The sequence below is a fragment of the Dryobates pubescens genome, chromosome 2 (assembly GCF_014839835.1).
Source record: "Dryobates pubescens isolate bDryPub1 chromosome 2, bDryPub1.pri, whole genome shotgun sequence".
Lineage (NCBI taxonomy): Eukaryota > Metazoa > Chordata > Aves > Piciformes > Picidae > Dryobates > Dryobates pubescens.
The window spans coordinates 45953954-45980327 of record NC_071613.1 but is presented as its reverse complement, the minus strand read 5'-3'; the positions used below and the strand labels follow the sequence as shown (position 1 = coordinate 45980327).

Sequence of the window (26374 nt, the reverse complement as noted above, 5' to 3'; positions counted from 1 at the left end):
ATGGACATTGTTCAGCCAGCCTCCACAGAAATCACAACTGCTAAGAAATCCTCGGAGAAAATACCCAGTGTCCTTCTGGACAGCCTTGTGGAGGAACCTGAAAAAAGACCTGTCCCTAATCATCTGTTGGAAACAAGTAAGTTTCTGCTCTCTGGTGATTCTCTAACCTTGGAGCAATCCTAGCAGGCACTTTACTTTTTCTTTTTCACAACTCACAGGCTAATCTCCCATCCTGTTGCTTCAGCTTCCTGTGATCCCAAATCATAAGAGAGGTTGTCAGGAAAGAAATAATGGCTCTACTGATCCTGGCTGGCCCTGAAGTTTTGGTGTGGGTTGTTGAAGTCGTGATGCCAAGAGCTAAACTGGCAACAGGGTCGTGGCTCTGGTGGGGCAGTAGATAATGCTTTACCTTTCCATCTTTAAGGAGTAATGCCTGCTTAACAGGAGAAATAATTTCTGTATTTTTTTTTCCTTCTCTATAATACATGGAGTGCAACATAAATAATGTGAGTAAAAGTCATCATGTGTGTTTCACCTGGTCTCCTTTTCTACCAGTTTTATGGTCTGTCTCTGCAGAGATCTTTTCAGAGCTTCAGAGGAGCAAGTTTATACAGGCTGAGCCTGCTGTGTTACACTATGGCGGATATGAAGTTGGAAAACATCACCAACAGAAGCTGGTAAGTGTCAGAGCAGGGATCCTCTTGGGTCTTCTGAAAGGACAACAAAAGCTGAGTGAACTGCTTGTGGTCATGAGGCATTTTGCTCTGTGGAGTGCTCTAAAAAGCTGCACTTGCAGTCAGTGGCCCTGCGGTAACAAAAGAGATGAGTACCATGCTGCGTGCATCACTGGCCTTTATGGTCTCTCTTTTACCTCTCTGCTTCACATGACTTGCACATGTTGAATGGAGGATTCATGCTTCAACTCCATAAGAGAGAGTTTTCAAAATGTACTTGGACTGCCACTGTGCCTGCAAACATGTTCACTGGTGGGAAAGTTTTGAAAGCATCCCTGGCCTTCTGCCAAGATCAGTTTTATCTAAGGAAAGAAGCTTGCTGCATAGATTTGATTACCTTTCCCTGTGAATAGTTTGGGTAATTTCTTTTCTTCTCTCTGATTTCTCTTTGTCTGCCTTCTGTATTCATGTGGTAAGTGCTTTGAGGCAGAGGATGGATGATTATGGTGGACTAGGTTCTCCAGATACAATGAAAGTAAACAAGATGCAGGAGGCTTTAGGGACTGAACTGTCACCATCCAAAGATACTTGGGTTGTGATTCAAAACAAAACCGTAGAATATTAGATTGTTTCTATTATTTTAGACCTCTGTAAAGGCAAACTCCATAGGTTATTTCATTTTTGGTTCCTTTTATACATAAGCAAAACAGGACCAGAATTTGATTCAAGTCTGCTTTAGTAAGACTTTTATTCCTAGGTAAGGAATTGTGACTTGGTTCCAAAGAATAAAAATGCAGGCTGCAAGGCTTACATTAGCTTTCTTTTAAATTCAGAGCATGTTGTGAATTATTTCTGCTAAAGTAAAAGTTATTGTTTCCTGGTTGAATGCAGCTTCTTTGCTACGGATAGTCTCACAGAAAGTACAGTTGGCTTTCTCAATTGACTTACAGTAAAGTGGTTTGCAATTTTGTTTGTGGGTTTTTTTGTTCAACAGAAGCTGATAAATATTTCTGGCGATGTAATAAGCCTTCGCATAATACCACCCCAGACAAAGTATTTTCAGATCAAATACACCAAAACAGTAAGTGTCAGAAAGTCTTCACACTGCTCTTTGTGTGCAGCACCGGTTTTGTGTCATATAAACAGCTTTTACATGCGTTTGATCTTAATGTTGGGTCATTTTCTAGCACCAGCTTGTCCCTGGCTTTTCGTATGCAGTTACTGTTGACTTCTGTCCTGATGAGTGGCGGTATTACTATGACTGCATCCGAATTCACTGTCAGGTGAGGATTTATTCTAAAATATATTTAGTTGGAAATGGAATGAAACAACTGCTAGGACATGGTTATGATAAAAGTGCAGTGAATCTCCCTAGAGCCACTGGGTTTTTTTTTTCCCAGGAAGTCATGATTGGAGTACTTCATTTTAAGTACTTGCATTTTTTCTCTGTCAACATCCCAGACTTGTGGGTAGACTGTCTTCCTTATTCTCTTACTGTCTGCCAGTAGATCAGTCTTTGTGCTACACTGATGGCAATATTAGCTGAGGAGTTCTGGGAAAACTCTGGATGCATACTGGGAAAACCAGATGGGTGCTGAAAACAGGAAGAATGTTGATACCCTGAGGTGCAACACAGTGATCTTGAAGATGTTTTATGCCCACTTATTGGCCAACCTTTACAGAAACATTTTCTTTCTTTATTCACTGTAAGAAATAAAGATTTGCCCTCTTTTTTTTTTTTTTTATTGACAGGGAGAAGATACATTACTCATTCCTGTGCATGCCTACCCTGCTGTGAATGTAGAACTGCCATCATTTATAAATCTGTCTGATGTGTCAGTTGGTAAGAGGTGAGTCAAGGACAGACATTTGTCCACAATTTGTGAGACATACACAAAATCTGAAAAAAAATCTCATTTTCCTCTATTTGTGCAACTTAATGTCTTAGAAATGTTGAGCAAGTCAGCTACCATCTGGACTGCAAAATAATTCTGTGCATGAACCCTTTCAAGTGCACATTCACAAGTAAATGCTGCACATGTACATAGATGTACATAGATGAAACTGGGGTTTCAGTCAGTCAACTCCATTCATTGTATGGTGAAGCAGCATGGCTGCTGTTCATTATCTGTACACTCCCAAGTACTATTCTTTTTAGCATTAAAAAGTCCTAAGTGAATGGATCTTCCTTTCACGATGAAGCCTTCTAAAAATGAAGGTATGAGCTGATAATGGTCTAGAGATGATCAGTCATTAGATTTGTTTCTTCTGTTTAAAAATATTTAAAGTGATCTTCTGATGTGGAACACTGAGTGGCATAGACTTCATATTAATCTGTTGCATAGATGTAACACTGACTGTTCTCACTAAATAATTGGTAGTAATTATCAGTAGGAACTGTGAGGGAGAAAAGTAGAATGGAGATCCTGTTGATTAGGGTCTAGTTCTGTAGTGTATCGACTATGTTGTAATTATGGTGATTTGTCAAGATTTGAATGAAAACTAGGAACTAGCAGCTGGATTTTGGGTTAGCCTGTGAGTTGAAAGTGACTCAGGAATTTTACTGAAGCACAGAAATATGACTAGGCAAGGCACATGCAAGGAAAATAAAGGTTTCTGCAGTAAAAATGAGCCAGGCATTGTAGGATGAAAGTTTGTGTCCTTTTTTTGATTTGTTTTTCTAATCTCAATCTGTTAACTCCAGGGAATCTGTTAGAAGTGATGTTACAGCTTTCTCACAGGGCTAAACATACCTCCAGCTTTCTGGGTGCCTCTAGACATGATGTGATTCTGCTTATTTGCTCAATTATCATAACAAGTGCTGAAATGTACATAATTTTCCTACTCTCATAATGCAGAGATTAGATAGAGTGCCAAATAAAATTTCAAATAATGGGAAAAATTTTCAGCACAACAGAGATACTGAGGGATACAGGCATACCTGAGGGAATTTGGAAGAGTTCCTGAGGAGAAAAGGGATGGTTTCAAACTTTATTTTTTACCAGTATTTTTCATCATGAGGCTGTTAAAAGCTTTCTTAAAAATGAAAGCTCTCTGACACACTTAGAATATGTAGAATACATAGAATAAACTAGGTTGGAAGAGATCTTCAAGATCATCACGTCCAACCCATCAACCAATCCAACACCACCCAAACAACAAACCCACGGCACCAAGCACCCCATCAAGTCTTCTCCTGAAAACCTCCAATGATGGCGACTCCACCACCTCCCCAGGCAGCCCATTCCAATGGGCAATCACTCTCTCTGTATAGAACTTTTTCCTAACATCTAGCCTGAACCTCCCCTGGTGCAGCCTGAGACTGTGTCCTCTTGTCCTGGTACTGGCCGCCTGGGAGAAGAGACCAACATCCATCTGTCTACAACCTCCCTTCAGGTAGTTGTAGAGAGTAATAAGGTCACCCCTGAGTCTCCTCCTCTCCAGGCTAAGCAACCCCAGCTCCCTCAGCCTCTCCTCGTAGGGCTTATGTTCCAAACCCCTCACCAACTTTGTTGCTCTTCTCTGGACTCGTTCCAGCAAGTCAACATCCTTCCTAAACTGAGGGGCCCAGAACTGGACACAGTACTCGAGGTGCGGCCTAACCAGTGCAGTGTACAGGGGCAGAATGACCTCCCTGCTCCTGCTGGCCACACTGTTCCTGATGCAGGCCAGGATGCCATTGGCCCTCTTAGCTGCCTGGGCACACTGCAGGCTCATGTTCAGTCTACTGTCGACCAGCACCCCCAGGTCCCTCTCTGCCTGGCTGTTCTCCAGCCACTCTGACCCCACTTGATGCTATACCAAGGCAGCCCAGGGGACTATGGGCCTAATCTGTAGCCCACGGAGCTCAATGGAAAAACTGCCTTTTAGTTCCATCAGTTTTGGATAGGATCTATATTCTACCACCTGGTTTTAGGCACAGAATGTCTATCAGGCAACAGGCAGCATAGCTGTCTTGGTTTTAAGGCACTTGGTTACTGTGGAAGCTGCACTATACCTTAAAACAAATTACCTCCCTGGTCTGCTATTAGATCTTCTTCACGAGCAGGTCATATTAAGGCAGAGAAGGAAGGACTTTGTCGTTATTGTTTATTTCCTCAGGCATATCAAAATGTGCTCTCCAAAGGAGCACTGTGTATAACGTGCATTCTTTGTTAATCAGCAGGGTAGGATTTCAGTCAGACAGTTTACAAAAACCAGAAATAAGCCTGGGTAAATTGGTCTTGATTTGCAGGCTGATGGATGATGTTACACCAATGCTTTTGTGTTTCAATTTGATGTGTGAAAATAGATGCATACAAAAGCAAGGCAGCTTGAAAAGTTGTGTGCTAATACCCCTCACGCAACCTTCATGAGACATAAAGGGCTTTTATGAAAATCAGGCCATGGCATCATTATTTCTACAGTGGTTCAAGTCTAGTTGTTCTGATGTGCTGGAGTTCTCAACACTTTTGAATACTGCACAGTCTATTCTCATCATCTTCCACAAAGAGGGCTAGGGGAGAAGGCTGATTTCTCATTCTGTACTTACTGCTGTTCCAGTCTGCTTGCTAGATATGGCAGTTTGTAAGAAAGTGAGGGTATGCATAAATAACATCTAAAATGTAAATGTTACAATATTTTTTTCTGTAATGAGATTCTGTATGGGTAGGAGGAAGTAAGTTGAGATGTAAAATATCCAGCTTTCAAATCAAGATTTAGCTCTCATTTCCTCACTGAATGAAAGATCTGAAAGATTTTGCTATTTTGGAACAAGGAATGACTATTTTCCCACTAAGTCACTTCTCCCTCTGAACACAGATAAATTTATTGTGTGTTGTGTGTAATATGTTTTTTTCCAGCCTGTAATTAATGACCATCAATTTCTTTCTTCCTTTCTCTCTTTTCAGTAAGGAGTATGTTATCCCCTTACAGTGCAGCTGTCCAGTAGATTTTGAATTCTACATTGATATTATTCAGCCTCACAGAGCCTTCACTGTCCAGCCAACATTTGGTAGATTGAAATTACTTAACATTCTAAATGTTATATCTGTGTTTATTAAGTGTAGTTACTTGTGACAGTGTATTCAGTGCTGTACAGAAAAAGCCTTTGCCTCAGGGTGTTTCCAGGTAAGTGCAAGCTGATAAATGTTAGCCATGGCAAATAGCCGGCAGATTTCTTTTGTCAATGCCCAGCTACAGAGCTCTGGCAAAATATGGAATGTTTTAAACAATCCATCTGGCCTTTGTCTGCTCTCTTTGCTTGTTTGGCCTTTGGAAAGGAGAGAGGCAGGAAGGCCAGCATTCACCTTTTCATTGCACTGTTCTCCAAGGGCTGTCTCCTGTCCCATTAAAGGAACAGATATCTATCTTTGTGGAATGAGTATGCATCATGTTACTTGACTGGGGGCACAGAGGAAGTAAAAGGTGATCTCTACTCTATCAGACATATACCTATACCTATCTTTCTCCAGTAGTCTGGAAGAACTTGACAGAATTATGTCTGTCCTGTTGCTTCAGCAGTGTTACAGTGATGAGCACACCACACTCTGCTGCAGGTGTTTCATGGGGCAGCATGATTCAGTCTAGACCTCTGTGCACGGACTTTGCAAGAGGCAGGGACTTCTGGTTATAGTATGCTCAGCCATTTCCATGCCTAATGCTGGAGAGGGCTCTCTGTCTTGAGGCAGATAATACTGCTTGCAGGTCAGCTGCTATCATTGTTTAATTTGCCAGGTTCCAGCAGAAGCATCTAAGTGCCCAAGTGTTTTTGACAAAAATGTGTAAGTGAATGAGACCTGGCTTCATAATTCACTTAGGCAGTCTGGTCAATGCCATGAAAATAAATAAAGATCTAAATAAGTAAACACCGTCATAAATCTGTCACTTAGTGCCATCTGTGAGACTGGAATTTCAACTTTGATTATTTATGCACTTCAATAAAAGTTGCTGTTGTTCTGTGTATACAATTGCATGAATTGGCCCTGTCTCATCAGATAGATTGTCACTCTTCAGAGTTAGTAGTTGGCTTCTGTCAGATGTGTGGTTCACAAAGATGACCTATTCTGCTGCCTTGTTTTCATCCAGAATATACCTTTTAGGATAATACTCTTTCTTATTTTGTGCTTAAAGAAGTTTTGATATATCAAGGGAGAAAAGAAACTAATGCAGTTGTGTAAAACTGGGGAGAAATTGTGAAATTCATCAAGAAGTTTTGGGGGGTTTTGCATAGTCATAGACAAAGTGGCTGGAACTAATTCACACTTTCTAAGATGGCTTAGTTCTTGGAAGAAAGGGGAACAAAAATATCCCTGAAAAAAAATCAACCCTGTAAAACTTAAGACAAAGACTTTGGTAGCTAGAAGCTCTGAGATGCTGAAGGCTGTCTGAAAAGCGGTAGGTTTCAGCTCCTACTCAAGCAAGCCAGTGTGTTCTGAGATTAGTAATGATGAAATAGTCAAACAAATTACACACACCCAAAAAAATGCCACAAAATAATGAAATGAACTAGTGCTTGAAACGACAGGATGCAGAAAACCAGCCAGTGGTTACTTTAGAGAGATGAGAAATTAACATTTCTCGTGAGCTGAATAAACTCTGTCTTGCAGAAGTGATGAGGAGCATCAGGGCCTTTATCCTGGGATTTCACTGAATGTTTAGTGATATCATAGGTGGTGAAAGTGGTTGACAAAATAGTGGAAAAGGTAATAAGGAAATAAACCCAAGCAGAGACAGGTTGAGACCAAGCAGAGATGATTTCCACAACTTGAGTGAGCACAGAGGAATATATTTAAAAAGCTTTGCTCATGAAAGCAGAAAGTGCCAGAGACTTCAGAATGGCAGATGCAAATGATTCTGTGAAGAATTTCTCCACACAAGCAGGCAATCATTTTCACAGCAGTACTGTGTGTCTTATTGTCAAATCACTCTGCTCTAGCAAAATATCTCCAATCATCTGGCAATGGAGAGTCCTTGAAAGACTTCTTGAGACCTGAAATGTTTTCCAGGTCTACTGCCATTCATTCAAGCATTGATACTGTTTTGAGAAATGTAATCTATCCTCAATCTCAGCATAGAGGGCTCATGTTAGATGGATTCTTACTGGTTTTCTCTTCTGATCTCAGGAATCATTCCAGGCAATGGGAAAGTGGAAGTGACTGTGAAATATTCCCCGCTTGAGTATGCAACGGCACGAATGACCATGCAGTTACGGATTGCACAGTTTCACTCAAAACCCTATGTATGTGTATTCACAGGAACATCAACACCACATCTGGGTCTAATGTATGTGTGACCATTGAGTGTTTTTACCCAGTGCTAAAAAAAAAATCAATGCAATAGGATTTTATGCCATTTTGCTGTAATCATTTAAAGCATTTGTATCTATGGAAATTTAAAATGCACTAATTTAACACAAATACTAATATGTGCAACAGCTGTTTTACATCATTAGCTCAGAAAGACCTTAATCTGTATGAAATGAAACTGTACCAAAATAAAATAAGAAGTTACATATCCTTAAGGAAGTGTTGACCATCCTCAACTTTGGTGATGCATGCTCAATGTTATTGCTAAAGCATTGCAAGATTCAGGAGCTTTGGAGCAGTAAGGTCTTTTGGGCTGTACTTCATTTTTTTTTGGTGAACTTCAGGGATTAGAAAGTGTAGTTCCATTTGTAATTTGGGAGCAAAATTTCCAGGGGATGTAAATGCGTGGACTAGACTTACATGCCATTTACCAGAGTATTTATAAGAGCAATGTCTGCCCTTCTGACATCTAGAAAAGAACAATTTGACAAGCAACGAAGTCCGGAGAAAAAAACTGCATCTGCAGGGAAATCCATGGTGTGGAGAAGAGAACAACTCAGCCAATCACAATCTACACCTATTCAGAGCGTAAAGGTGTGCAGAGATAATAATGACAAGTACTTGCCTGGGTTGAAAAATCTTTCTTATTTCTTTCTTTCTGTCTTTCTATTAATTTATATCTCTTAGGAAATTCAATACCAGAACTTCAGATTCCCTACAGACTTGTCGAATCCATATGCTGTAGCTACTGTTTTGAATCAGGACCCAGGCAAGCTGAAGATTAAGAGCTTGAAAGAAGGTAGGCAATTACACAGCATAAACTTGTCTTAGCACTATTTGTAGGTTTCTGATGAGAAATTCGCCTTCAGAATTACTGAGGTAATATGATTGTAGTTTCTGTATGAACTCTCATCCTAGCTTTGCATATTAATGAGATCAGTTATCATAATGGGGGGATTTCCCAATTGAAAATTCAATCTAGTTTGAAGTGTGATACGGCTTTCTGGTATTCCTGTAGCCTTTTGCCGAGGCAGTGAAGGGGTAAAGACAAGACAGATGAAGGAAGCAGTATTTCAACTAAGAATAAAACAAAATGTTCAGGAGGAGGAAGCAAATTATCTGAAGTAAGTGTTGTTTAACCACATTAACAGTAGTGGGGCTTGCTTGAACTAATGATGTATGCAATAACCACTAGTGCATAATACTGCTGTTTCATGTCCTGATGGGTTTGTTTTTCAGCCAAGTTACTGTTGGTTTACTTTCATGTTTTTCACCTAAGAGCAGTCCCAGTAGTAATCCATACTAGTAGCCATTGATTATCTTTTAGTTGCCTTCAGAAAGAAATCTTCCTGAAAACCTTGTTCACCTGACCTTGTTCTCAGGCATCTCATGCTGTGCCCTTAAGGGCAAATGAAGCTTCTGTGATGGTTATCAATAAAAGAAGACTAAAATCTGTAATGGAGTGCAGAATTGCGTGCATACATCAAATGGATTGAAGCAAAACACATGTGTAAGCACACCAAGGTTTCATTAGCAATCCACAGATCTGCTCTTATGCTGAAAGTTATGGACCCCTAGACACCTTGATAAGAGGAGAATAAGTCTGTTAGCCTTTAAATAAAGCAAAGGCTGCATTAAGTAAGGCTTTTTTCTTGTCTCCACTGTCAATGCAGGCAAGCTCGAAAAGGCAAAGATCCAGTCTCTGTGGAATTTACAAAAGAGGTGATTGAAAACCGACAGAGGGAAGAAGAGCAATACAAGGTTAGTCTATGCTGTCTTTTCTGTACATTTAAAGCCAAATTTATACTTTCAGATTATGCAATAGTGCACCTAGTGAATCGTATCAAGCTGTCTACATCTTCAGTGTATCGATGCAAACCTGTACTACCATTGTGTTTAGTACTAACAAAGGAGGAAGTGAGTAAAAAGAGGATCTGAATTGTGAGGTTGTTTCATCACTAAATTAGATGTATAAACAACTTACCTGTTTGGATAGAGGAGCTGTGGAGATCTCTGAATGGTTTCACAGCCAACATGACTTTAAAGCAGAGGCAGATTTTTGCTCATGCTGTCAGTTTGTTCATGTTGAGTGTCATTAGGCCTCAAAGAGGATTTATTACCCCTCCATCATTTGATTGAGCGGTCCTTGTGTTATACCACCTGGGAGTGTCCTGGAGAATCTTAACTGGTCTGTCTTCCATTGTACTAACTAAAACCTCAGGAGATTTCACTCTGCAAAATGACCCCAGGGTCTCTGTTCAAGAAATTAAAGAATAGGTAAATAGGACTGGTATTGAAGAGGCACAGTGAAAAGAAGCACTGATATACATCCAGCATGCCTGAACACTTTGAGAGAGCCTCAAAATGAAGTGATATGGGTAACAAACTGTTTCACATGTGAACAGATTAAAGAGCTGGCACCACTGGAAACCAATACAGAGGTGTTCACAGAACATGGGAAAGGTGCAACACTGTTGTCTGGGAAGATCTATTCAGATGCTAACTTACGGTGTTGGTTCTGTAACCCTCTCTGTCTGACTGGCTATGCAAAACAAACTGTGCTTCATTAGGGCAGGGACCTGATGAAAACTCAGACCCCAAAAAGATATTCTTTTAATTTCTTTGATCTGCTCAAGGGTTGCAATAATCACTCCCTAGAAGGGAATGAAGTCTTGTGTTTTGTGAACACCTCTGGAACTGGATGCGAGTTCCACTAATTGTACAGGAGAATGGATGCTTTGTACTAATGTGATTGTTCTTCCTCGTGGCAAATTAGATCCAAAGAGGAGATCCTATCATAGAACAGGAGTTTCAGAGGAGTGAAGTAGAAGTTTCTTCCAGACGCGTTATCCGGCCCGTGGACCAGGTTTGCTTATATCTTGCCACCTACTAAGCTACTGAACCACCACAGATGCTTGGCACTGAGTACTTTTCCTCCTAATATTCCCCTTTCTTTATCAATCTTCTTTCCCATTTTACTTTAAGCACACAGTAGGGCAATCATTGCACTGCATGCAAAACTCATCTGATGATGTTGTAATGTGAGAAGCAAGTGGAAATCTGCAGGCCTAACCCGAGATTCACATTGCTTGTTTCTGAAAGTTCTCCCAGGAGTAGCCTAAGCATAGTGTTAAAGCATATCACAACAGTTTCTTCAATCTTTACCTGCAGGTCAGATTAGCAGGGACCTTTCTGGTACTTAGATTGTTTTGTCTTTCTCTGTGGTGTGAGATACTTCCTATGATCCATTTCCTATGATTATTGGGAGCTTTGCTTAATAGATACCCTGCTATGGAAGGAACTTTGTTTGCAGCACAAAGGATCCTTGCTGCCTTCTTGAGGAACATAATAGCTGATGTCTTTTACTATATTCTTAAGCCTGTTATAATGTGCTGCAAACTGTTGGGTGAGGCAAGGCATGGGGTTATGTGGAGCTGGTGCTTTGAAGACCTTCCTAATCTAAACATTGGTTGAGCAGCTGCACTCCTGCTGAGAAGAACTGCACTCTGGGTCCTCTGGAGTGTCTTCTAGAGCCACATTATTCTGTCACATAAGTTTAAAACTGGAGAGGACATTCATGCATCAAGAAAGAGATTTACTTGTGTTCAGAGAACATTCTGACAACTTACAGAGGCACCTCCTCTGTCACAAGAACCAGAGATCACTAGGTATGGGGAGGTTATTCTGGGGAGTTGTCACTCAGAGTTTACCCCACTCTTTCTCCCTTCTGCAGGTATGTGCTATCAGCCATTACTGAAGACAGGATACTGTTTTTGCTGGGCCCCTGGTTTGAGCCCTTACAGCTATCCCAGGTTCACATTTGTGCAAGATGAAATGTGCATTTAGTAGAGACCTAGTCCATACTCTCCACTACCTGACTGCCTGTGTATTGCATTTAGGTCATAGTATGTGATTATAATTCACGTGGATGCAGACCATGCTACATTATCTCTGCAGTCCCTATGCTGAATCTGCACATATTTGGAAATTACCTCCATTAAGTCCTGCAGTGAAGGCTTCTGGTTAAATGCCAATACTGCAAATGTTTTCATGTGACTTCATTTCAATGTTTAGAAATAGCATAAGGAGTGCCTTGGGCTGGAGGAAACTTCTCCCTTAAAATCGTAGAATTGTTTGAGTTGGAAAAGACCTCCAAGATCATTAACCCAGCCATTGACCTACCTAACATCATCATGGCCTGAAGTGCCATGTCTGCACATAAAAGGGTTGTTCTTTTTCTTTTCTGTTTCCTTTTTAAACAAATACCTTGCAGTATCCAAGTGTCCATCCCACATTTGACTTGCTTCAGAATGACCCCTGGTACAACAGAAAGAGGATGTTGAGGAAATTCCAACAAGCAGCATACAAGGTAATGTGAACAACCAGAATGCATGTTATGGCTTGACACCTTGGAAACAGCACAAAAGTACATGCAAACTAGCATGTAAGGAGCCTTCACAACTAGCCAGGGATTTGGTAGTTTGATAAATAATGTCCCTACTTCGCCAGAAAATAAGGATCTGGAGTAAGTTTTGTATCCAGCTGATGCTTCATCCAGTGCTTCTTCTGGTGTTCAGTATTGCAATCGATACTAAACAAATGCAGATGGATTTAAAGGGTTTTTAAACTTAAAAATATTTCTGCACAAAAAAGAGAAGATTTGAAAATGTGTACAGAGTATTGTGTGCAGTTTGGGGTTCCTAGTACAAGAGAGACATCAGTAGCTTGCAGTGAGTTCAATGTAGAACCACCAAAATGGTCAGGATCTGGAGCACTCACTCTGTGAGGAGACACTTAGCCTGGCTGGAGAGGGAATGTGGAGAGAGATCTGCACCTCCCAACACCTCTGTGGTAGGTTGAGAGAGGGCTTAGCTCTCCCTCCTCCACAGAGTAAGAAACCACAGCTAACTCAGTTGAAGAGCAAGCTATATATTTACAAGCATATATGGAAAGCAGGTTATATATGACACAATATATACAGGTATTTACAATATATACACAGAAATACACAGCAAAGACAAATAACACAACAAAAATCTCTCCCCGAGGGAGGGATCCCCTCCTTGGAACCCCCTCTCTCCCCCCCCTACCTCCCTTTTTCCCCAAAAAGGGGTTAGAGAGAGAGAAAGGCAAGTTACTAAGGAGAAGAGTTGTTAGCAAGCTTCAAAAGCCCATGCAGGATTAGTGTTTGCTTATCTGAAGGCCAACTCCAGCAGTTCGCAGAAGAAGCAGGCAGGGAGAACAGGCTGAAACCTCCAAACTCCCCCAACTCCCAAACCGAGCTGAACTGAGGAAAAAAAATTTCCAACTGCTCTACAATCTAAAGCTGCACTTTTGTTTATCAACCAATGAAATTCGTTTAGAATATCAGAATGTTTTGGTTCTAGTACCGAAAACATTAGCCAGTGTGTTCCAGCAGTGTTTGTTCTTAAAGGCACAGCCTCAAACGACCACAACCTCTGAGGAGGTTGCTGATGATATAGCCAGTATCTTTGCAATTGTGTATGGTGGGAGCATGGGAAACAGCAGGCATAAATTCAAGTAAGAGAGGTGTTTACCCTGTATAAGGAGAGACTTTTCCACCACAGTGACTGTCAGTCATTGGAACAGGTTGCCCAGATATGTTGTACAGTTTACATCCTTGGATGTTTTTGAGACCAGACTGGATATAGACCTAAAGAACCTGGTCTGATCTCATTGATGACCTTGCTTGGAGCAGGAGGTTGGATTAGGGCCTTCTAAGATCCTTTCCAACCTGGAAGTTAATCAGTAAAATCACTTCTCTCATTGGCTTTAAATATGATCTTGCATCTTCACTGCTCTTTTCCTATGAAATCTGAATGTGGCAAGCAATATGGAAATTTCCTGCTCTCCTAGTATCCAGTTTGGATGTTTTTCTTCAATCTATTTTTTAAAGGCCTAGCCTAAAACTACCACACAATATTAGGCCCAATATGGGGATCCTAAAGTAAAATGCTCTTATCTGTATCACAAATAAGAAGGTGGCTAAATGGCCTCTTCCAGTATTAAAACCTAGAACTCTTCATTGTTGCCCTCAGCTATATGGCACTGGGCCAAATGCACAGTGCAGGTTACTACCTATTCTCATTCACAGAGCCACAAGTATTCATATGGCCCTAATGAACTAACCATTTCCCTATTGTTAAATCTGTATATGCAAATAGACACAGCTGAAGTATTAGGATCTAGCCAACAGAGCCTAACTCAGCTGCAAGACTTAAGTGAAGGTTTGAACTGTTTTTGTTAGATAATGTTGCTGGGGAGATCCATTCTACTTCTCTCCTTCCCCTTTTATTCCCTTCTGAACAGAAAACTGTAGTAAAAATTCTGAAACAGAGATGGCTTAAGTGAGCTTTGTAGAACAAATACAGTTGGAATGTCTTTACATTTCTAAGGCTGTGAATTTTGGAGTGTTCAACTTTAATATTAAACTTTTGAATCATTCTGTCAGGTTGTGAGTCAGATTCGGCTAAATCATTTACTGCTTCTGTTCCGTGGGCTAACCAGAGAAGCCAGAGGTTTGGAGGAAGGCTGTGCATCTGGTAAGGAGTGGGAGAACAAGTTGGTGTTGGCCATGAATTATGACAAACCAGATTGTACTGCAGTGTGTCAGGTGTATAAACATAAAGACAGAGTCCTTACAAAGGAGTCTTCCAGCAAAATTGCATGACAAGACAGAAATGTAGAATAGTTTAAGTTGGAAGAGACTTTTAAAGGTTGTCTAGTCCAACTCCTTTGCAGTGAGCAGGGACATCTGTAACTAGCTAAGGTTGCTCAGAGCCCCATCCAGCCTGACTTTGAATGTTTCCACGGATGGGGCATCCACCACCTCTCTGGGCAGCCTATGCCCGTGTTTTACCATGCACATTGCAAAACATCAAGTGGAGCCCAAGAGGTTAGAGACAAAGGGGACCCGAGGGAGGGTTCCCTTCAGCTGCCATTTGGAGTGGTGAAAGTGCATGGCAGTGTCACAGGCTGGGCCAGCCCTGGCAGGGCTTAGCTGGGCTGCCCACCTCTGCCCAGGGTCAGGCAGAAGCAGGGGCCTGGGTTGTGACATCCTGCAGTGACCTTGTGTTGGAGCATCCTGGTGAGGAAAGCTTGCAAGGCTTTCCCATAGCTGCCTTCTCTCCTGCTCACCCCTATCCAAACCATGGAGTGGGAACTGTTCCCATCAGCACTCCCCACAGCAAGCGGCAGAAGGGTTATTAGTGCTTACAAATGTCTGAGGGGTGGGTGTCAAGAAGATATGCCCAGACTCTTCTCAGTGATCCCCGGTGGCAGGCCAAGAGGTAAGGGGATGGAATTTGAATATGGGAAACATGAGGAGGAACTTTTTTACTTTGAGGGTGGTAGAGCACTGGGCCAGGCTGCCCAAAGATGTGTGGAGTCTCCATCTCTGGAGACCTTCAAGGCCTGCCTGGATGTGTTCCTATGTGATCTGCTTTAGGTGGTCCTGTTCTGTCAGGGGTGTTGGACTCAATGATCTTCAGAGGTCACTTCCAACCCCTACCATTCTGTGATTCTGTGACACAGGGTAAGAGGAGCTCTCACATTGAATAGGGAAAGACACATGAATGTGATGAAGGCAAGATACATAAACTCAATGAAATGAGACAGTAGGAGCCATGGCTAGGTGGCCAGGTTTCATTTTCCTTCTTAGAGTTTTCTCATAGAAGTCCTTTCCAGTAATCACTTTTCTTTACTGTGAAACAAAAAGGTTGACCTGGAAAAGTTGCTGCTTCTTTAACAGTCATAGTAAGAAAATGGCCTTCTGTGAGGGGAGTCACAGTTGAGTATATGGGAAACAGAAGATAATTTGTCTCTAAATTCCTACTCCCTTCTACACATACAATTTGGCAACTGCTGAAATGCCTTTCTATATCAGGACTTTTTTTGCTTCTGCAAATAGGCACTTTTAATTCCCAATATGCAGGAGTTGCAGAGGTGCTTTCAGGTAGAAGGCAAAGTGGCATTTACAGTATAAGAGAGGCCTTCTACCTTGGCTCTGCCTCTCTGAGAGGAATGAGATAGAGGACCATGCTGGAGTGAGTGGGTTGTAATTTCCTTTTAAAAAGGGGAAATTCGATCTGTCTTCCAGTCCTGGTATCTTGGAGATGTGGCATTTAATGCCTTTAGGAAATACTACCTTATTTTTTTACAAATCAAAATAGAATAGAATATAGAATTAACCTTTGAGATCATCAAGTCCAACCTATCATCCAACACTAACTAATCAACTAAACCATGCAACCAAGCACCCCATGCAGACTCTTCCTAAACACCTCCAGTGATGGTGACTCCGCCACCTCCCTGTGCAGCCCATTCTAATGGCAAATCACTCTTTCTGTGAAACACTTCTTCCTAACATCCAGCCTAAACCTCCCCTGGCACAGCTTGAGACTGTGTCCTCTTGTTCTGTTGGTTGTTGCCTGAGAGAAGAGACCAACCCCCACCTGGCTACAACCTCCTTTCAGGTAGTTGTAGAAAGCAATAAGGTCTCCTCTGAGCCTCCTCTTCTCTAGGCTAAGCAACCCCAGCTCCCTCAGCCTCTCCTCATATGGCTCCCTCACTAGGTACATCCTGTCTTAGAAAGATGTTAATACATTTTGTGGCATGTTTCTATTTTTCAAAGTCTATATTAAAATATATTCCAACATCTTAATATTTGCTTTCCATTCATGACAGAAGGCAAGAGTTTCAGCAGACCAGAGAAGAGTGAAGAATATCAGCGCTTTACTTCCAGCATATCTGAAGATCGTATCTTGCCATTTGAGTTCCCTTTTCACACTTCCCAGGAATTCCACCATGAGTTGGTAGGTATAGTAACCAAAATGGTGGCCAGCACTCAAGGTAGAATTTTGTTGAAGACATTAGCCCCAGGCTTGCTACTGCCTTTATTGAAATTTCACAATGTGACTGGTGTCCTAGGGTTCCACGAAATTAATTCAGGACTTCAGGCTGGCTAATGGGGCTGCTGAAAAAGAAAAGGGAAAAAACTTGCATTCCCTTAGTTGCATTCTAAAATTCCATGTAACACATTAAGGATCAGTTAATATCAGTGATTGTGACGAAGAAATAAAAAGTAACTGAAATACCAAACTCCAAGAAGGGACAGGAGAAACAGCAAAAGAAATCTTTACATGAGATTTCCATCTGTTTTTTAGTAGTTGTGCTGATAGATTGCTGCCAATGCAAAACAAAACATCTGCCATATTACTGGGCTTTAAATATGTGTGCTTTCAGGCACCTGATGCTCTTGGCCCAGTCCCTGTTGGACCTGTAGATGTGAAAGTCGGACACTTTCTTCCTTTTTATGACTTAAAGGTGAGTCAGTACAGCTCCCTCAGCTGTATCATGTGTCTCTCTTTCCCCAGTCGTGTTAGATGTGGTTTCTGTCTGATTCAGTGGCCTCAGGGTTCAGCCCAGTAGAAATGTTGCCTTACTATGGCTGTATGACTGGTTTTCATAAGTAACAAGCTTTTAGAATCATAGAATTGGTTTGAGTCATAGAGTTGTTTTGGTTGGAAAAGATCTCTAAGATCATCAACTCCACCATGCCCATTAAACCATGTTCCAAAGTGCCATGTCCACACGTTGCTTGAATGCCTTCAGGGACGCTGACTCAGCCACCTCCCTGGGCAACCAATTCAGTGTCTCACTACTCTTGCAGGAAATTTTTTTTCTCCTAATGTCCAATCTAAACCTCCCCTGGCACAGTTTCAGGCTGTTTCCTCTCATCCTATCACCTGATACTAAGGAGAAAAGTCAGCAATAGTCCCCTCTTTCCAGACAGAGAGATGAATTGCCTCAGCAGAAATTGCTATCTAACAACAAAACCTCTCTGCATGCCGCACGGTTTTTCCTTTTATCTTAGAGTTTTATAAAAGTGACATTACAAAAGTGTTCTTCCTTTTAGAAAGTAGCAGAAGCCTTAGAAAGTAATGGCAGTATTTTGTTTGTTTGGCATCCAGTTTTGCATGCTTAGTTCCCTCATTCCTGCATAAGAAGTGCAAATATCTTCTTGCGATATATAATGTTTTTTCAACCTTAAAACTGCAGTAATATTTTTTTCCTCCTAACTTCCAAACCCTTTCCATTCCAATTTTTTTGAATAGAAAAAGATCAAATTCTGAACCCTATCAAAGTAAAAATATTTCTTCAGATTTAAGTCAATGCATATTTTGGCTCAGTGTCTGCTTCCCCTTTTTTTCAGGTAGTGCAACAAGTCTAGAAGCTTTCTGGGAGCTTCTTTTGCCTTTATTACACATTACTTCATCTATCAGTGTTATATATTTTACTTAACACATTAATTGCAGTATATTAACTGTTAAATCCATGATCCTTCATAGAAAAGCAGGAACAGAAATACTCCTTTATATACATGGTCAGCTTGTCCTGGTGAAAGTTTTGGTGCTATACCACATTGCAGAATAATGATCCAGGAATCTTTTATCCAAGACATGTCCATGGTAAAACTGGAATATTCCATTCACTTTATGAAGTAATCAAAGGTGATTCTTGCCATCTTGCAGCACATCTTTTTTCCTTTGCACTTAGGTTCCTCAGCATTTCAGAATTATGAATTACCAGCCAGTTTGTACACACTATGCAGCCACAAGTTACAAACCTCAACAACTTAACCGACCGCTGAGGCAGGGAGCCCAGGTAACATTCTCTCACATGCAAACTTTGCTGAAGTCACTCCCAACCCTACCTTTCTACAATTGTTTGATGAACTTTGTCCCAGCATTTTATACCAAAAGGCTCACTACACTGTGAAAACCTTTGATGTCTGTGTTTTTCAAGGATGAGTTGATTCAAGTAGCTGCTGCAGAAGAAGCAGCAGAAAGGGGTATCAGCCTCTTAAAGTTGGTTCCTCCCCAAGCTTTAGTCCACCCTGCAGAGGGCAGCCCACTTCGCATTTTTGTAAGTATAAGCTGACTTCCACACAGAACCTAAGAAAGAAGAAATGGTCTCTGTTTCCTCAGAAGCCTGATGTGCAATTGGTAGGCAATTCTCTTACTTAGATTGGTGTATATAAAACTAACCAGAGTGAGAATAATCCTTCAAGGTGCAAGCCCTGGTAGACAGGACTCGCAGAGCTTACCCCACTGAGATGGGCACCATTTCACTTCAAGGTGGAATTTAGTCAGTTTAGGAAAGGAATGGTAACACAAAGTTGACAGTGATGGCAGAGAACTTGACAAATGCTCACTGATCCCTGGATTCCCTGGAACACCATGGGCCCCTCCTTTCTTCTCTGTTTGTTTCCCCATCTGGACATTAGGAGAAGAGCCAAGATCTTGGCATCTCAGTCCTTCTATAACCTCATATTCTTGCCTGGGTAGGTAGAACAGGTGCCAGTTTTGTCTCCTGTTTAGCTAAGTGAAGTCAAACTCTTTGTTCACATTGCATCCCACTGCCTTCAAGTTTCAAGCACTTTTCTTAGCATCCCAAAACCACATTTCCAAATCATTAGGCACAGAGGTTCAAAAAATTACAACCATGTGCATGGGAGGATTTTGTCTTATTTAACTGTGATGTAGATAGTGCTACTTGGCACCAGCTACAGAAGGTATATCCCACACAGTGCAGCACAGCCTGGAGGTCCCTGAGGTGTCTCTGATCAGGCAGAGACAGCTGCATAGCTCAGTGAAGTGCCATGTATGGGTACAGGCAGCATCCTCAAGCCGGCATGGCAGCGTGCCTGACTTGGGTGGCTCTGTCTTTCAGCATTACTTAGATGCAATGGCCCAGAGCCCAGTATGCTAGTCTGGTGATCTTGGCATAACATATATGGTATAGACTTGTCCTCACAGTGTGTGGCCAGGGCTCCAGTGGATAAACTGGTGAGATCCTCTGTCCTGTCAGTGTAAGAGCCAGGCACAGTCTGATCCCACACTACCCAGCATTAGACTTTATTCAGAAACAGGTGCTTGTGAAATAGATGGCAAAATGCTCACTAGCTTCCATCACAGCGTGGCCAGTTCCCATTCTTGGATTCTGAACTGCTAGGAGCATCAGCAGTGAGTTTGGGAGTAATCAGGCAATGTTTTTTTCTTCCCAACTTGGAAACAATGCCTAAATTTCTGTATTTTAGGCAGCAAAGAGCATGGGTAAGCCAGGTATATTATGGGTTTATGACAAGTGGAGTGGACAGCAAACAGAGCCGTCACAGTGAGACAAAGGTGTGAATCTAAGGAGACTACATTCATTGTAGGCACTGAATTTTCATGAATTTAGTTATTTATGATGCTCAGGATGTTTTGGGTTTGTTTTTTTTTTAATAATCTGTTATTTCTAGAACCCCACTCCAGGACTAGTTGCAGTTTTACCTCCTTTGGCCTACTCTGAAACAGATATTGAATATCATCTCTGCCCTCATCCAAAATATACCTTTACCAAGGAATGTCCCAAAGGATCCAGTATTCCAGTCACACAGAAGAAATTTCTGCATCATGAGGTATGGCCTTTGGGATTTATTATGTAAGTACCTGGTCTGTTCTTGCTGAGAATTTGGTCCAAGGAATCAAAAAGGAGGATGAAGAATCATCCTAGATAGAACAAAATTTCAAACAGAAATTGTGCGTGCACCTAAATAATCAGCACCATGGGTCAGAGTATCTTGTTCTTGTTAGACTCTATTCATGTCTCTTATTTATCCTTGAGTATTTCTCTGCCCTTTCCTTCTTTTCACTGTCTGTTGGGTTTTTCATAACCTTCCAGCAGAGGAAGCATCTTTTAAATATGGAGAACTTCAGCTCCCCTTATTCATCTCTCAGCCAAGAAGTTAGATGATCTGTCCTGCAATCCTCTCTCCCCACTGCATTATGTGTTAGAGGTCTGACTGCTGTAGCACATGTCATTTCAGGAAGTGATCTGTGGAGTAATGGAATGGAGAAGATTCTTGCCTGTGGTGTATTCTGCTTTTTCTGACACTCCCACATTGCCAAGTATAACACTGAGGTAAGAAAGAATTTTGGTATATAGTGCTTCTACCCTGCACTGCTTTCTTGCTGTCTGCAATGGCATTGCCCAGTAGCTAGCTCCAAAGATAAAAGTGGGCCTGTAGGTGGAATTAATTCCAGTCTGAGCTTTCAATAACATCTCACCTGAATGCTTTTTGATTCAGTGCCAGAAGACCCTGTCCTGCAGAAGTATGAATGGCACAACCTGTAACACACAGGCACCTGCAGCCAGTGGTAGCCAACATCTCTCAGGCTCACATTCGCAGTATCACAGTATCACAGTATAACTAAGGTTGGAAGAGACCCCAAGGATCACCAAGTCCAACCTGTCTCCACAGACCTCATGACTAGACCATGGCACCAAGTGCCACATCCAATCTCCTCTTGAACACCTCCAGGGACGGTGACTCCACCACCTCCCTGGGCAGCCCATTCCAATGACCAGTGACTCTCTAGGTTAGCAGAATGCAGAACAACTCATGATCAAGGTGATAAGCAGAGTTTCATTATTTCAACAAAAAGTAATTATGCATTTGTGCAATAGAAGCCCAGTTTTGCTGTTAGCTTTAAAAAGCCAGTCCTGCATGCACTTCCCTCATATCACAGCAGTTTCTGTGTACTCACTTTCATTGCAACTACAACTACTGTGAAGCTTCAAAATACAAGCACTGAGTGCAGTTACTCTCTGTCCTTCTTAAACTAATTCCATTTCCATCACAGGGATCCTTACAGTTCAGATATGCTTCCAAGAGATGTACCACCTGTGCTGTATGACTTGCCTGAGAGAGACAGGGAGAATGTAATTGACAGGTAAGTTTCTCCTTTATTTTGTATTCAGTGTGATTATGTCTTAGCCACTTAAATGGATGTGTCTAAACTTACCCTGAGAGATCCTCAGAGGCAAAAGCACAAAGTTCCTCTTGCATAAAACATACTTTGTTGTTGTTGTTGTATAACAAAGCCTTGTTGTTCTTCATTTTACTAATTTTCAGTGAGGCAGATGAAGATGAATTCAAAATGATTCTCACTCCAGAGATGGTGAGAGCTGAATTTCCTCAAATTGGGCAGACAAAAGAAGAAAGGTAGGCATAATTTGAAGTTGTGGCAGAGGAATGGGAAAGAATCTGAAGACAAAAATCCCCTTCCTTCCAGAAGGGGATACTTAGAAAGTCATACTTTAGGGGCTACATCATGAGTGGGATGCAAGTCCTGGTACTGTGAACAAAGTTGCACAGCAAATGCAATCTCCAGATTGGATTTCAGAATGTGACACTGGCCTGCATGACTTTGAATTTGGTTTTATCAATATGATCTAACACATGAGGCAGCTTTCTTGCCTATACAGAGATATTCAATGTTCTTGAACCAGTGGCATTTCCTTTTCAGTGACTCTTCTGGTTAGGTATTAATGCTGGCAGGGGAATGAACCCATAGAATTTTCCTCTGATGTGCTTTTTTCTTGGGCTTTTCCTAGGAGTAGATCACATTTTCTCTGCTGCCCGTGCTTCCCACTTGACTAACACACGTTTTAGGCACACAGCACAGCATGTGAAGTAGCTTGCATTAATAAACTCTGAATTACCTGCTCCCTAAAATGTAAAGTGGCCACTGTAAGGGACAAATTCCACCTTTTGCTTCCAGTGTTATCCACCCCATGTCCTGAATTTGTAGCTCAGTAGAGAAACCTTGAGGGGGAACCTGAAGGAAAGTTGAAGATCAAATGGGTCTTGGATAAGGTTGATGGTTACAACCGTGGCTTTGGAGCAGCATTTCAGGACTGCCCAGCAGTTCTGTGGGGCTGGAAGCAGAAGTGGATGCCCTTCATGAAACTGGGGTATGTGTGATGCTGCAGGACGGATGCAAACAAGCATATGGCTAGGGTGATTAGACTTCAGGAAGTGCATATGGCCTCTGAAGCTTTCAGAGTCATTAAGAAATGAGGCTATCCCTTTTTCTTTCATTTTAGAGGAAAATGATAGACGTTCAAATCCTTTGCAACTGTCAGCCATTAAACTTTGAGGGGGTGCTGCATATTATGAGCCCTCTGACAAAACACCAATTGCTGCATTGACTGAAAGTAATTTGAGTTGAAAACACCAGTATGTCTGACTCAGTGATGCTTTTTGCATTGTGTGACACTTTTCTTGTCATATTCAAAGTTTAAATGTGAAGCAATGGTGTATGGAAGAATATTTTGAAGGTGCTGAGGCACTGTCTTGCTGCTTAAATCCTGTTGGCCAGAATAATAGAATAGAATAGAATAGAATAAACCAGGTTGGAAGAGACCTTCAAGATCATCGTGTCCAACCTATCATCCGACACCACCCAATCAACTAAACCATGGAACCAAGCATCCTGTCAAGCCTTGCCCTGAACACCCCCAGTGACGGCGACCCCACCACCTCCTCAGGCAGCCCATTCCAATGGGCAATCACTCTCTCTGTGTAAAACTTCCTCCTAACCTCCAGCCTAAACGTCCCCTGACGCAGCCTGAGACTGTGCCCTCTTGTTCTGGTACTGGTTGCCTGGGAGAAGAGACCAACCTCCGCCTCACTACAACCCCCCTTCAGGTAGTTGTAGAGAGCAATAAGGTCACCCCTGAGTCTCCTCCTCTCCAGACTAAGCAACCCCAGCTCCCTCAATCTCTCCTCACAGGGCTTGTGCTCCAAGCCCCTCACCAACCTTGTTGCCCTTTTCTGGACATGCTCCAGCAAGTCAGCATCCTTCCTAAACTGAGGGGCCCAGAACTGGACACAGTACTCAAGGTGTGGCCTAACCAGTGCAGTGTACAGGGGCAGAATGACCTCCCTGCTCCTGCTGGCCACACTGTTCCTGATGCAGGCCAGGATGCCATTGGCCCTCCTGGCTGCCTGGGCACACTGCAGGCTCATGTTCAGCCTACCGTCAATGTGTGCACTGCTGGACCCAGCCATTATTGCATGGCTGCTGTGGTACCCACATGGTGCTTGGGTGGCCTCCAAGCGCTGGTGTAACCATCCTGTAGAACGATAGCTTCTGGAAAGGGTCTGTCTGCACCATCCAGGTGTAGCTCTGGGGCTTTGCTCTGCTGGAATCACACCACAGCGAAGTGGCAGTGTGATTTGGAATGGCCAGTGGCCTTGGAAGGGCCTACAAGAAAGCTGGGGAGGGACTTTTTACAAGGGCTTGTGGTGGTAGGACAAGGGGAAATTGCCATGGTGGTCTCAGGCTGGTGGTTGGACTTGATGATCTTAGAGGTCTTTTCCAACCAAAACAATTCTATGATGATTTGGGATAGCTTATGTAACTAAAGAGTGTCCTTTTTCTCCACAGTGACACAGTGCTGGATGGTGCTTTTCCTGGGTAAGTAGTTTTATAACCATAAGGTTCTTTTGAAGGTTTGGACATTTTCTTCAAAAATGAAAATACTTTTCTATATTGGTATTTACTTACAGAATCATAGAATTGTTAGGGTTGGAAGGGACCTCAAGGATCATCTAGTTCCACCCCCCAATGCCATGGACAGGGACACCTCACACTAGATCAGGTTGCTCAGAGCCACAGCCAGCCTGGCTTTAAAAACCTCCAGGGATGGGGCTTCTACCACCTCCCTGGGCAACCTGTTCCAGTGTCTCACCACCCTCATGGGGAAGAACTTCTTCCTAACATCCAATCTGAATCTACCCATTTCTAGTTTTGTTCCATTTCTCCTAGTCCCATCATTACCTGACACCCTAAAAAGTCCCTCCCCAGCTTTCTTCTAGGCCCCCTTCAGATACTGGAAGGCCACAATTAGGTCTCCTTGGAGCCTTCTCTTCTCCAGACTGAATAGCCCCAGCTCCCTCAGTCTGTCCTCATAGGAGAGGTGCTCCAGCCCTCTGATCATCCTCGTGGCCTGGGCCACGTTCCAGCACTTGTTGAAAGCCCTGGCTTTGTCAAAAAGGAAACTAAAATGTGTTAGCCAACAATGAAGTCCCAATCCTTTCTTTTGTCCCTGGAAGGTTCTTTGTGGTTATGGATGGGGGAGCCTTTCACTAGATGGCAGAGCACACAGTAGTTTTCAGCATTTTATCCTTAAGGCAAATCTGCTTTTCCTGTGGTTGCTCTTGTTGTGGCCATTCCATCATATGCCCCTTCATAGAGAAAATCTAAAATTCATTCTAGTGTTTACCTAGATGGTTTGCTTTCCTAACTGGCCAAGCCAAGAGTCAATGTTCTTTTTATAGTTTCACTCATTTTCCAGGTGTGCATAAGTAATGGAACACAGTCTCAAGCTGTGCCAGGGGAGGTTTAGACTCGAAGTGAGGAGAAAGTTCTTCACTGAGCGAGTAGTTCGTCATTCAAATGGGCTGCCCAGGGAGGTGGTGGAGTCACCGTCCCTGGAGGTGTTCAAGAGGGGATTGAACGTGGCACTTGGTGCCATGGTCTAGTTGTGAGGTCTATCAAGACAGGTTGGACTTGATGATCCTTGGGGTCTCTTCCAACCTTAGTTATACTGTGATACCCTCAAGTGTTCATTATAGTAAGAAAAGAGAAATGTTGTGTCTTCTTCTTTTTTGTCAGCATTCCTAAGTAGATCTCCTGGCTATTATAAATACAAATGACTTCTTAAACTTCTTGCAGAGACCTGCACAACAGTCCAGATGGACACCTTCAGTGCCAGAAGGAGCTCAGAGAGAACGTTCAAAAACACATGGAGAAAATGAAGCTGAAGGCACTTAATAAAACCCTTATTCTGGGATTAGAGTAGTTTTACAAAATCCCTGGTCTGGCACTGATGTTCCTGTTAATGTGTGAGGCCTCCCATGGCCCAGCAAAACCTACTTATGTTTGGTGAGGTCAGCAACTTCTTATGCAAGGAGAAGAGAACCACTGGCAATGCCAGCTCTGTCTAGGACTCTCACTCTGACCGCTGCCCCAAACACAGTGATTGCTCCAACGAGAACCCTCAGCTGTGTAGCTGCTCATTTTGTCCTGGTGTGAAGGAACGTAAAACCATAGCACTACCATGTAAATAGTTTGGCAATTAATCTACAGCCCACTGTTTGCAAATAAAATGTCACAAGTTCTCCTGACCACATTCTTTTCTGATTTTGATTGGTTTTTTAGTTATGACCTGCCCTGGGATTTTTGCAGGTAAGTCACTAAGTCTCAGATTTGACTGTAAATCGTACACTGGAGATTCTGTAGTGAAAGAGAAGGTTTGAACACAGTCACCGTCCCCTAAGGTAATGTCCAAGCAGATTTCATTAGCTGCTCAGGGGTTTAATTCAATGCACAGCTCTCTTGGCTCAAAGCGGGCATGGGTTGGGGCAACAAACTCAAGAGCCTTGTGAGACACCTGTAATTTTCCAGGTGTATTCCCTAGGAATATTTCTCAAGCATATCAGCTTTCAGCTGAGATCTCTTTTACTTTCTTGTAGACAGGCTGGGCATCAGGCAAAAT

General features: G+C 42.3%; 1 protein-coding gene across 1 annotated transcript; it reads left to right on the top strand.

Annotated features, from left to right (window-relative positions):
• On the top strand, nucleotides 1–25678 carry CFAP221 (cilia and flagella associated protein 221). Its single transcript, XM_009904423.2, has 23 exons — nucleotides 1–136; nucleotides 577–677; nucleotides 1669–1755; nucleotides 1862–1957; nucleotides 2427–2524; nucleotides 5564–5667; nucleotides 7778–7937; nucleotides 8434–8554; nucleotides 8648–8759; nucleotides 8979–9086; nucleotides 9633–9721; nucleotides 10737–10826; nucleotides 12234–12329; nucleotides 14433–14523; nucleotides 16667–16794; nucleotides 17225–17305; nucleotides 18539–18646; nucleotides 18788–18907; nucleotides 20286–20444; nucleotides 20853–20947; nucleotides 21670–21759; nucleotides 21942–22031; nucleotides 25552–25678. Exons 1-23 carry the CDS (start codon nucleotides 1–3, stop codon nucleotides 25676–25678), a joined length of 2487 nt encoding a protein of 828 aa, XP_009902725.2.
• Nucleotides 25679–26374: the final 696 nt, after the last annotated feature.